The sequence below is a fragment of the Anas acuta genome, chromosome 1 (genome assembly GCF_963932015.1).
Source record: "Anas acuta chromosome 1, bAnaAcu1.1, whole genome shotgun sequence".
In the NCBI taxonomy this organism is placed as follows: domain Eukaryota; kingdom Metazoa; phylum Chordata; class Aves; order Anseriformes; family Anatidae; genus Anas; species Anas acuta.
Genome location: NC_088979.1, coordinates 51486753 through 51499856, shown reverse-complemented (window position 1 = coordinate 51499856; position 13104 = coordinate 51486753). Strand labels below are relative to the sequence as shown.

The 13104-nt window shown below is 40.2% G+C and overlaps 2 protein-coding genes across 4 annotated transcripts in view; one reads left to right on the top strand and one right to left on the bottom strand.

The window, feature by feature from the left end:
• GPC5 (glypican 5) overlaps positions 1-13104 on the bottom strand; it is a 730379-nt gene that overhangs the window by 508526 nt on the left and 208749 nt on the right. The window lies entirely within an intron of this gene.
• LOC137854019 (uncharacterized) lies at positions 2290-5235 on the top strand. Its single transcript, XM_068676958.1, has 2 exons — positions 2290-2399; positions 2662-5235. Exon 2 carries the CDS (start codon positions 2719-2721, stop codon positions 4918-4920), a length of 2202 nt encoding a protein of 733 aa, XP_068533059.1. The 5' UTR covers positions 2290-2399; positions 2662-2718; the 3' UTR covers positions 4921-5235.

The following is a 13104-nucleotide window of genomic DNA, read 5'->3' as shown; positions in this document are numbered from 1 at the left end:
TGACTATACCAGTGGGTGATCAGGTTGTGTAAACAGCCTTCCCTGAGATAATAAAAAGTGTAAAGTCACCCTGAGCTAGCCAGACCAGCACAGGGCTGTGGGGAGTGTACACATGGCTCAGCCCAGTATAAAAACTGGGCAACTAATAAAATGAACTTTGAAGAGGGCGTTGGGCTTGAGTTGGCTTTAACCAACATTTTCCTTCCCAGTGACTGAGGACAAACTGTGTCATGATGGTGATCATACAGAGACCAGTAACGGCAATCATGTTTACATTATGATTCAACTGCATGTTGCAATCACTATATTGTGCTTCTGTTGTAATTTCAGTACATTGCTCTTTCACTCCGCTAAATCAAAATCTCATGTAATGCTGAATATCTTCAAATAAGTAAATTTGGTATTAAGTAAATTTGGTATTAAACGTTAAAACCTCCTTGTGTGGAAAATCTAAAAGAACCTGATCAGAAAGTATTGGACTTTGACTCCACCAGACATAGAAGGCTGTAGGACACAGAGGCTCCTACTTTTGGAGACAGGCTAGTCTTTCAACTAAGATCTGATGAATGAGGGCCAACTGATGCAGTACATCAGCATTCAGATTTTAAGTTATGGTGCCTAACAGGATTTTAGGGACTATGCATAGCTGGGTTTGACCAGTACAGTACAGTACACTCTCTTAGGAAAGAATATGACATAATAACATCTTGAAAAGCATTTTTCCAAATGCTTGTGTCCCTATATACTGAGTACACTGTCATTTTGGAGGAGCATAGAATGTTATATGAATGAGTATATTTTAGTAAACAGTAAATAAAATTCCACAAACAGTTAATCAAGGAAAAAAAAGTCTCTTTTTCTAATATGGGGCTTACCCATAACAAGTAATAGACATTGTCCTGATAGTGCTGTGAGCAAATAGTGGTCAACATAGACACCCTAGAAGGTGTAACTTTATATTAATCACATTAAAGAAAATGCTGGTGTCTCACATGCTATGATAAAAAAAACAGACATTATTATTGGTACAGGAGCTGCACCTTCATCAATCACTTTGGTCATCAAAATAACTTATTCTAATAGGAAGAATCAAGGGAGGATGAAAGTGCAGACATATATTATACAGGGAAAAAAATTCATCACAGTATCATGTAATTTACAGATCGATTAATTGATTGCTTTGGGTTCCTGAATTTTTTAATTCATCTATTGTCAGTACAACTACTGTCGTTCATGCCAACACCATATGTTAACTGACATATACTCCACTCCGCTGCTATGCACTTTCATATAACTAAGTTCTAGCAGAATTATTTACTGCCTTGGCTGAATCAGTTTATAAGGTTTAAAAAAGCTTAGCTCCATGTGCTGAAGCATATCTTAAGATTGCACTAGGCCTACATGCAGGCTGTGACTAGTAGTAGGAAAACAGATAAATGATACATTCTTGCTTAAATAAACCCTTGACAAAGGTTAGAAGAGGAAGAAATAGATAAGAAATCTTATCAACATAGATTTGTTATCTATGTTAACAAATGTTAACATATGTTAACTCAGTTAAAATATTCTTAAAATCCATTTGTAATCAAGTGATTTAGCTAAAATAGTTGTTGAGGGATTTCTTGAAACAGCAAAAATCCCATGGCTTGCTGTAGCTGAGCAAACCAAGCTACCAGGGCAACTATGAGAAGTTCCCATGACAGTGTTCCCACATCGCCCAATTGAGGAACTCAGAAAAATATTGTTACCAGTAGCTGGCTTCAAGGACAAGGTCTATGTGACTGCTAATCACAAGGGGGTTGTTTTCTTGCAGGTGGGGTTGTTTTCTTGCAGTTGTTTGTCTGAGTGCTCTTGACCAATAATCTTGTGTGAAACACTGTCCACCCCTGTAAAATTCACTATAAAAGTTGGGCTATTCGGGCAATAAAATGGAGCATGATCTGACTCTGCTGGTGTCTGTCGTGCTTTCGGCCGTGCTTCCTGCAACATATGGCGCCCGAACAGGCTGAGACCTGAACAGGGCCTGAACAGGACATCGCAGTGGGAGACCTGAACAGGACCTGAACAGACATCGCACCGGAGCAGGACATCGCAGCACCGGAGCAGACATCGCAGCCGAGCACGGACATCGCAGCGGCGCCGGGGCAAACATCGCAGCGCAGCGGGACACCAGCGGCGCCGGCACATCCGAACGCAGGTAGACCAGGAGACCAGCGGCGCCGGGACCGGCGGCGCCGGGACCAGCGGCGCCGCGATCTCGCCGCGCCGTCGGGACTTCGGAGCGCCCATCCGACCGGCGCTTGAGCAGACCGGACACCGGCCCGGAAACACGGTACACAGGCCTCACGGTGAGACGCGGTACTCCCGCTGAGAGACGCGTGAAAACGGTGGGAAACGGGGTTTCGCGGCGGGACGTGGAATTGCGGAGGGCCGCGGGTAAACGGAGTAGCGGCGGGACGTGGAATTGCGGAGGGCCGCGGGAAATAGAGTTGCGGCGAGACGTGGAATTGCGGAGGGCCGCGGGAAACGGAGTTGCGGCGGGACGTGGAATTGCGGAGGGCCGCGGGAAATAGAGTTGCGGCGAGACGTGGAATTGCGGAGGGCCGCGGGAAATAGAGTTGCGGCGAGACGTGGAATTGCGGAGGGCCGCGGGAAATAGAGTTGCGGCGGGACGTGGAATTGCGGAGGGCCGCGGGAAATTGACGTGATCACGGTGTGATGCGGGACATCCGAGATCGAGCTGCTACGGGAGACCAGAGGCATCAGTGGACAACGGCAGCCGACCCTCACCGTGTGGCGAGTCGGCACAGAGCAGAGGGGCGGACATCAGGACCCTGCAGCCTGTCTGACGTAACCATGGAGGCAGCAGCAGCGGCTGTGCTGCTTCTCTTTGGCATTCTTTTTATAATAGGTTTATCTTGCAATGCAAAAAAGACTATTCGTCCCCAGATCGGTGTTATAACTTGGTTTCTGGATAACATTCCGTGGGGTTGCCTCATTCTACGGACTATTAATGACGATTTAGCTCTATTGCAGGGCAGGAGTGCAGAGACACAGATTACACTGCCAAATGACCACCGGCAGGCTCTTTCACAAACAGCTTCTAGGATTGCAGCTGGCACTGCCTGCAGCCATATAGCAGACGTTACACTCTCTTTCCTAACTAGTAATCATGTGTCTTATCCATTTGTGGTGAATGGTCAGTGGCAAAAAGAAAAGGGGGAGAGTAAGGGGCGGCAAAGACAAAAACGGTACCAGGAGGATGCCACTGACACTACTAGCACGGGTAATAGGAGTAGTATAAGTGACATAGGTGCAGGGCGGCGGCAGGCACTGCCGCGCTGTGGGGCATTCTGCCTGCTGCTCGCCCTCACCTGCCTGTGCACTGCTGCCGACAGTGCTAGAGCAAAATGTGAAGTCTGCTCAGACGGCAGTGATGAGAGTGCTTGTGTGAAAAAGACGTGTGCTGAATCTGACTTTGTGTGCAACAGTGGTCAGTGTGTGCCAAACAGATGGCAGTGTGATGGGGATCCGGACTGTGAAAATGGGTCTGATGAGATTGCTGATCTGTGTTATATGAGAACATGCCAGGTAAATGAAATCAGCTGTGGTCCTCAGTCAACCCAGTGTATCCTGGTGTCCTGGAAATGTGATGGTGAAAAAGACTGTAACAGAGATCCTGATTGCAAGGATGGAAGTGATGAAATTAACTGCCCTTCTCAGACCTGCAGGTCAGACCAGTTCAGATGTGAAGATGGGAACTGTGTCCATGGGAGTAGGCAGTGCAATGGTGTGAGAGACTGTCTGGATGGCACTGATGAAGCAAACTGTAACAATGTTATTCAGTGCTCTGGACCTGGCAAATTCAAGTGCAGAAGTGGAGAATGCATAGATACCAATAAAGTGTGTAACCAGCAGAGAGACTGCAAGGACTGGGGTGATGAGCCCCTGAAGGAATGCAACATAAATGAATGTGACTGTCCAGCTGGGTTTGACTTTGTAGAAAAGAGAAACTGTGGAATTGATGAATGTCAAAACCCTGGTATCTGTAGTCAAATCTGTATCAACCTGAAAGGTGGCTACAAATGTGAACGTAGCCGTGGGTATCAGGTGAATCCTGCTACAGGAACCGGGAAAGGGCCATACCAGTACAAAAACACAAATAACACCTGTGATTACAATGACGCTGCTAAGCAGGGTTTAGGAGTTTATAGCATGGAGACAAGGGGTAACAACTACAGTGTTTGGAACAATTGTACAGCTTTGGCCTTGCCTCCTGATGTGCTTCTGATTTGTGGGGATGGGGCCTGGCATGGTATCCCTGCAAATGCTATCAGATGTCCATGTTACTTAGATAAACTCATTGTATTTGCTCCTAGCTTGTTACAGTTGCGTGAGATCACCAGACATAAATGGGCATTGCTTGCATTGGATTGCAATGATAATGTCGAATTGTGTGGGGTTGCAGCTAGAGCGGCATTAGCAATTTCAGTGTCTGGAGTGGCATCTGCGGCCGCACGTAACAACTTAGAAAAATTGGAATGCTGGGCCGAGAGGCAAGCCTATGCCACGACAGAGATACTTGAGGAGATGTTACCAGATCAAAATAGTCTGCGACATCTGCTTTTACAGGATCAAGCTGCTATTGACATCTTGCTTTTGGCTCAAAGGAATGGGTGTGAGGACTTTAAGGGAATGTACTGTTTAAACCTTTCTGATCATAATGAGTCAATTCACAAATCCATTACTTTCCTGAAAGAGCATATGAGAAAGATTCAGTATGGTATCAATCCTTTCAATCAATGGTTCACTGACTTGTTTGAAACAAGGTGTAGATGGTTGCTGGGTTTAGTCACAAGGGGATTAAGGATTTGGGTTATGGTGGTGGTAATCATCATTGTGTGTTGTAAGTATAGCTAAAGAGTCACTTGTAAAACTGCTGTGTCGGGCTTGGTTTGCTCAAAAGAAGAAGGGGGAATTGTTGAGGGATTTCTTGAAACAGCAAAAATCCCATGGCTTGCTGTAGCTGAGCAAACCAAGCTACCAGGGCAACTATGAGAAGTTCCCATGACAGTGTTCCCACATCGCCCAATTGAGGAACTCAGAAAAATATTGTTACCAGTAGCTGGCTTCAAGGACAAGGTCTATGTGACTGCTAATCACAAGGGGGTTGTTTTCTTGCAGGTGGGGTTGTTTTCTTGCAGTTGTTTGTCTGAGTGCTCTTGACCAATAATCTTGTGTGAAACACTGTCCACCCCTGTAAAATTCACTATAAAAGTTGGGCTATTCGGGCAATAAAATGGAGCATGATCTGACTCTGCTGGTGTCTGTCGTGCTTTCGGCCGTGCTTCCTGCAACAAATAGTAATGAAAATATATACACAATTTATTTTTTCCTATGATATGATGAGCTCTAAAGTTTTTTTAGGATTTACCAATATAGTTGCCAAACAAGAAAAAATAAAGTACAAATTTATATTTTAAATTTGTATTTTAAAATAAACACTAAAAATATAGACTTTAATACGAATGGAAGCAAAGCTGTATATGAATTCAAAAGCCAAATAAAGATATGAAAATTAAAACAGTTGTAATTTTACTGGAAAATGATATTAAAACACTTGAAAATACATAGCATCAATGAAGAAGACTTTAAACTTTTCTTCTCCAAAAGCCACAGAAAGAGATATTTATCTTTAGTAGTATCTCAAATGATTTAAAAATATTATATTTGTACTATAATCCTTTCAGGCTTGTTAATGTTTATCCACAGAAACTGTCTCTCTGTTGATATATATATATATATATATATGTATGTATGCTTATGTATATATGCTGCCTTATACATTTTAAAGCAAGTAATTTTCCGACTGAACATTACTGTCATAATGTGTTTCAGCAGACTATTTAGATTACCTCAAATAATTCAGTGTAAACTGGGTCTTTGTTCTCTTATATACAAAAAGAGTAAGACTAAACTTTGCTTAAAGATGCTATAAGCTATCACAGTAAAGAAGGAAAACACCGTAAATTTTATTCCCAGACTAGAAAAAAGATTTTGTTACATTGCTCAGCTATTGAACAATTATTTAAGACAATTAACAGAACACGTGGCAGTTGCCATTTTGAAAATAAAACTGACTGTCACCATTATGATAGGTGTAGAACTCATCCAGAACATTTGATAAGTGTGTTGTAAGTATGTCTTCAGATAGGTCCCATACAGTTTTTAGCAAGAAGAAAACGTAATTTAAAGAATCAGGAAGAAGTCGGGATCTGAGATAACGATCTAGTGGGAGGTGTCCCTGCCCATGGCAGGGGTGTTGGAACTAGATGATCTTTAAGGTCTCTTCCCACCCAAATCATTCTGATTCATTCTGTAACCACTTGAAATTATCTAAGATAACTTTGCCTATGCACAGAAGCAGAACTTCTGGTTCCCAGTTAAATTTTGTGATGACTGTTGGTGCCAAGGTAGGTATTTTGATGATCACAGTTTCTTACATACAAATCCTTTTGTGGATCAGAGCCAAAATTATTAACTGACTTGTGATGCAGAATGTCTCTGGCAGAGGCTGGGACTTGGTGGATACTTGGAAGCAAAGGCAGCTCATGATTACAGACCTGATCTGGAATTAAGGAAATAGCTGTTTTAATTCCCTTCTCTGTCACAAACTTTCTGTGATCTTGACCAAGTCATGCTGCATATATTCATTTACATGTGTAGGTACATCCAGCTTTCTTTTAAATGAATTACTGTGAATCACTGAAGCAACTCTAGTTACATACACACAGACAGACCTGTGAAGCACATAAGTCTTTGGAAGCTAATTCACTCAATTCCTCTTCCAGTATTTCCTTATCAGCCAGATTGAAGGAATGGAAATATTTAAAATAATTAAGTTTTGGTAGCTATGAATTCTTTCTCAATGGAAAAAAAAAAAAAAAAAGGCAATTTAATTACCTTCTTTTCTACTCAACATGGACCAAATATTTACTTGAAGACACTTTCATTATTCTGATTCAGACACAACCAGATGGTATTTTTTGGTATTTTTTGCTAAATTAAAATTAGAAAATTTTACAGAGCTGCTACTTCAGTATCACTAGCAAATGGGATCTTGGATGATGGCAGTTTGCACAGTAGATAGACATCATTCCTTCGGTCCTTAGCATTATTGGCTAGCATTGATCTGTCAATCTGAACTTTCCTGTTCAAGTATCTTTAATAAAAATAATTCAGAAGGATGACTAGAATTTTATGCTGTCACCTCTTCAGTTTAAAGTAATAAAAAACTTGTATTTCAATTCAAAGAATAAAAAATTAAACATTTCAAAAGGGGTTGAACAGGTTTAATATGAATGTATACATTTCCAGAAGACAAAAATACTACATAGGTATTTTAAGACCAATGATCTTAAAATCAAGACAAAGCTTATCATTGAATTTTTATTCCTACTTAGCACTTTTGTTTCAGGCTCTGGAAGAGCTGGACAGCAAAGCGACTGCATAAATAAACCTGTCATTCTTTTCAGCTGTGATTTCAGAAAAAAAAATTATGATAGTGAAATTGGAAGACTTAAGGAAGGCCATTTATGTTACCCAGGAGAATACAAATCAATAAAAGTTCATGGCTCAGAGATTCTTATTGATTGGAACATACTGGTAGCACAGTAATTTCAAAAACCAATGTAGGGTTTGCCAACCACACCACATTTTCTGATTGTACACAATAAAACGTTATGACCTAGAAACAGCTCTCTACAGTACAGGCCTTTGAATATCTTAATGTGTTTGACTTCAACATGGATCAGCTGAATACTGACTACTTGAAACATATTTCAAAGAATTATATAACTTCTTTAACATAAAATTTTTAATATAAAAATCTATAAAATATCTTAGGCTGAAAAGCATAGACATTATAAAGACAATAGAGAAAAGTAATATTTCAAATAAAATTATTCTTTGTAAAAATGCACTTGTATACTGTGTAAGACCTTTCAAAAAAATACCTAGCTAAACTCTTCTGTTAATTCATTACTTGTTGAAGACTGTATTGGCTGTCAGAGTCAATTCATGCATGTCGCTATGCCACTAATTAACTTTAGGCCAGGATGGGCAGGGAAAAACAAGCACTCCCATTGCTTATATATATATATCAGTTAAGTTCTCAAGCAAAAATGGCCTACTCTATCAGCTGCTGCTTTGAAAAAAAAAAAAAGCAGTTTATGTCTGAGCTGTATTGTAGCTCATTCAGACCCATGGGACACACTGTGAATGAAAACAGTTTCAAACCATGGAACCGAGAGGCCTTACATAGTACATTCACTCCTGCTGAGCCAAAACACTTAGTTTAGTTGAAGAATACACAAATAATATATAATTTTTTCCACTTAAATTTACTACAACTGTAATCATTTTTGAGTTATGATAAAACATGCTGCTTTGTGAGGAAAAAAAAAAAAGTTAAAAATAAAAGAAAGATAAAGGTGATCATAAAATTATATAGCATATGGTATCTTAAGTATTTTCCAACCTTATTTCAAATTCATGCTAAATAGGAAGATCACATTTTCAAGCAAATGCTTGGTTTTGGATCTTAGATATAATTAATGGGTCTAATGCAAATTTCAAAAACTACAGCAAGGATAAATCTACCAAGAGTTCTCTGGTAAATCCAAGAATATCGTTTACCTCATTTTCTGTTTCACATACTCTTTCACCACTGGAGGTAAATGAAAACTTATTGAAGCAATGAGTCTCTTTTCATTAGTTAAAACTTGTTTTAATAATGAGATATGCAAAATAACTATAAAATAGGTAATAAAATTAAATATAAAACATAAACATCATTAGGAAAGATACACTGAATTCCCATCTGCCTTTATTTTCACATTTATGCTAGACGTTCCCCTTCATACCAAGGGAGGTTACCAGATTGTCTTCCTTGTCCTCAAGGAATAGACAGGATGTTTGAACAGAACAGTTATACAGGTAAAAAAGTAATCCTAGATCTGAGACTGCTACGTGTTTTCTAAAGTGCAGTACAGTTGGTGGTCAAGCATTCAAGACTCCTCATTTCCTGGGCTGAAAAAACAACTGAAGAGCAGCAACTGCACAAATGTTATTTTTCTTTTTACACATTTTGGTTTAAAGCAATGAGCAGGTTTTGCATGGATGGAACATACTGTAGCCCACCATTATCTCTTATTCAGTTTGGCTTTATCCTGTCTAATCCTCATAGTCAATAACCTCATATTCCTTTACTTCCCTCTATCACATGTGCCATGTCCACAACTATATTCAGGACCTGTTCTGCAGCTTTTGAAGGATGGTTTCTGCCTCGCTGTCTCTGTCTAGACTTGAGAAAAGATTTTGTAAGTTCCTTTTTCATTGTCTGGAAAAATACTTGACAGTGTCTTTCTTCTAGTTTCTTTCTTGTTTCTTCTAGTGTATTTTGAAAAGTAGGTCTACCAGACTGCTACAGACAGTTCATCCTACACCTCTGTCCCTAAAACCATATAGGAGATGGAAGAAATTGCTAGTGTCCACAAACTGATTTATTGGTAAGTGATTCTAGTTCATTTCCCATCTGCTGCCTCCACATCTCTCATGGATGCCAACAAAGCCAGATACTCCTATAACTTCTGAGCCTAATTTGATCATTCTCTAATTCATTACTCAAACATTTCAGGCTAGAAAATCCCCCAGTTTGTCAGTTTGCTTACTCTTGCTTTTCACTTTTCTTTGTTTTATTTATGTTTGTAACAATTAAATTATATTTGCATGTAATCTAAAGGCCCATTAAAACATATCCCTTAGTTGTGAGCCAGAAAATTGACTTCAAGCCAAGTGAACATATATCCTGCCAGGTTTTTCTTCTCAAACCATCTGAGAAATCTTCCCCACCATAAGTGGGTTCTGTCCTCACACTGTACATGGAGTCTAAGCAGTCTTCCCTTCTTTTATCTTTTCATTTTTTGTCCTCTCCTGCTCCTAGCAGCCCCCTCCTCAACACCTTACATACTCCTGGAGTGAAAAGCTGTGCAATAAAGCCTGGCCTGTAATATGGCTAATTTTTCTTAGTCATACTGCAGAGCATCTAATAACCAGCAGAGATAGAGTCAGTGGAGTTTGAGAAGCCCTGTGGTTGCCCTGAGTTGCAAGGTTTTGGGCCGATGTCTGAGTGCACTTCAAATAGGGTGGAAAGCAGTGTAGAAGGGACAGACAACACCTTTCATAAATACAGAAGAGAAAAAAAAAAGCAAAACCAAGAGGTAATTCTTCTTCTAGAGTCAACAGGATAGGATTTACCAGGTTTCTTCTTTAAGGCAGGAATGAAAATTAAACAGAGGAAGAGGGTTGAAAGCTGTACAGAGGAAAAGGTTTTGGATTGCTAATTGATGCTTGCCTGAACACGAGACAGCAGTGTGCCCAGGTGGCCAAGAAAGCCAACGGCATCCTGGCTTGTATAGTGTAATAGTGTAGCCAGCAGGACCAGGGAGTTGATCATTCCCTTGTATTCAGCTCTGGTGAGGCCACACCTCAAGTGCTGTGTTCAGCTTTGGGCCCCTCAGTACAAGAAGTGCATTGAGGCCCTGGAGTGTGTCCAGAGAAGGGCTACGAAGCTGATGAAGGGTCTGGAACACAAGTCCCGTGAGGAGCGGCTGAGGGAACTGGGGGTGTTTGGTCTGGAGAAGAGGAGGCTCAGGGGAGACCTTATTGCTCTCTTCAGCTACCTGAAAGGAAGTTGTGAGCTGGAGGTCAGCCTCTTCTCTCAGATAACTAGTGATAGGACTAGAAGAAATGGCCTCGAGTTGTGCAAGGGCAGGTTTATGTTGGAAATTAGGAGACATTTCTTCTCAGAAAGAGTAGTCAGGCATTGGAACGGGTTGCCCAGGGAAGTGGTGGAGTCACCATGTAGTCCCAAAGGTCGGATGTGGTGCTTAGGGACATGGTCTAGTGGGTGACGTTGGTAGTAGGGTGATGGTTGAACCAGATGATCTTGGAGGTCTTTTCCAATCCTAATGATTCTGTGATTCTAAGGTGCTTACTTCAGACCTAAACATTAGCCTTATTGTAAGATGAACGGCACTATGGGGAAACTTTGTAGTAATTTTATATGCTTTGTCAACTCTTCCTGATGAATTGTCTGTGAATTGCACCTTTTTTACAGAACTGTATCATTGTGCAGTTCAGTGTCATATTAACTCTTATGATTTATTTATTGTTTATTTTTATTACTTATTGTCATAATCATTGATAAAATCCCCAGGTCATTACAGACTAGAACTACAGATTTTTGGAGTATCCTGGACATTCCGTTAGGCTGACCCTATGGACTGAGCACTAAAGTTTTAACAGCTACTTCAGAAAAGAGGTCCTTAGAGGAGTTTCATAAGCTGAGACCAATCTCTTCCATGTAAAGCCTGTATATAATGGATAACTATGAAGCTAAACCATTTTTTTATGCTGATTATTCTCTGAGGGTGACAAAACTGACCAGAAGTGAGCACCACTAGAGATACATAGACACATCTTCACTGCTCTCCCAGGTGGCAATGTCCCCAAAAGCAAATACTGGCCTACAGAGCTTGTCTTCAGTATATATCAGTATACCCCATCAAGGTGGAGAGGTCTCTGCAACCTCCATCTGGTACTTCATTATATATTTAAATACAACTAAGATAAAACAAAGGTTAGATTAGAAAAAGTACCTTCATGTGCAAAAGCAAAACCACCATCTTGCAAATCACTCTTTTCTTTTTAAGCAAAAAAAAAACAACAGCACATCCTACTGCACAGATATCTCAGTTTCCAGACTTAATAGGCTACAAAGTAAATACATATTCACACAGGTTCCAAAATTAATCATAAATTGATGAGATTTCCTTGCCCCAAATAATTATGACTTCTAATTACAACAAGGTTCAATTTGTATATATCCCAGTATTATAATACAAACTAAGAACAATTAAGGTATGTTGAAAAATAAATAAATAAATAAATAAAAGGCTAAGAATAGGTACCCAAGAGGATAATTATAAAAATATGTTTCAGTATCACCTGTCAGTTCAAAACACCTCTACATACAGTCATGGTTTAATGTTTCCTATTTATCTTCTCATGTTCTTTCAAGTCCTCTCTGCTGCAACTAATAGGTTGGAGCCAGTAAGCATGGTGTAAATCACCCCCAAACTGGTGCTTTTACGATTTCTCCTGCTGTTCTTCCTCTTCCAGCTGCTTCTCCTTCTGCTCTTTTGCCATTATACAGAATAAAGGTGATAATCTGAATCTTTCAGGATCGTCAGTTGACAAATATTTTTGAAAAAGAATGCCAGCCTTTAAGAATACCAGTTTCCAAAATGTTTTTTTTTGTAATTTCCATAATAATTTCCAATCTGGTAGCCACTTTAGTATTGAACACTATATAGAGGCTCAAATGGAATTTTTTTTTGCCACCATAAAGTCATACAAGTTGTCAGCAATAACTTGGCACCCTTTTTTTTCTTTATAATCTTAGGAGAAAAACTGCCACTAAAACTTCAACCCTGGCTATATGTACAGACTGGGGGATGAGAGGACAGAGACAGGTGCTGATCTGTTATCTCTGGTGACAGCAATAGGACCTGAGGGAACAGCATGGAGCTGTGTCAGGGGTGGTTCAGGCTGGGTGTTAAGAAAAGTTTCTTCACTGAGAGGGTGGTTGGGCACTGGAACGGGTTCCCCACGGAAGTGGTAATGATTAACGAGCCTGTTGGGGCTCAAGAAGCATTGGACAATGCTGTTAGCCATATGGTTTGATTTTTGGTTGGTTCTGAACCAGGGGTTGGATTTGATGATTCTTGTGTATCCCTTCCAACTCCAGACATTCTATAATTCTGTGATCCGCAGTTGAATTTCACATGGGAAACATGGCAGCAAGGACTTTTGTGAATGGTATCGATTTTATCTAAAGATTAACATCTTTCATGGTAAAGATTTCATCTAAAAATCTTGATTTTTTTTGTGTCCAGTTACCATAGAGACATACAATATAATTCAAAACTCCCATTTTTTCCTCTCTACTATGCAGAAGCCATAGCAACTGAATACTTCTGT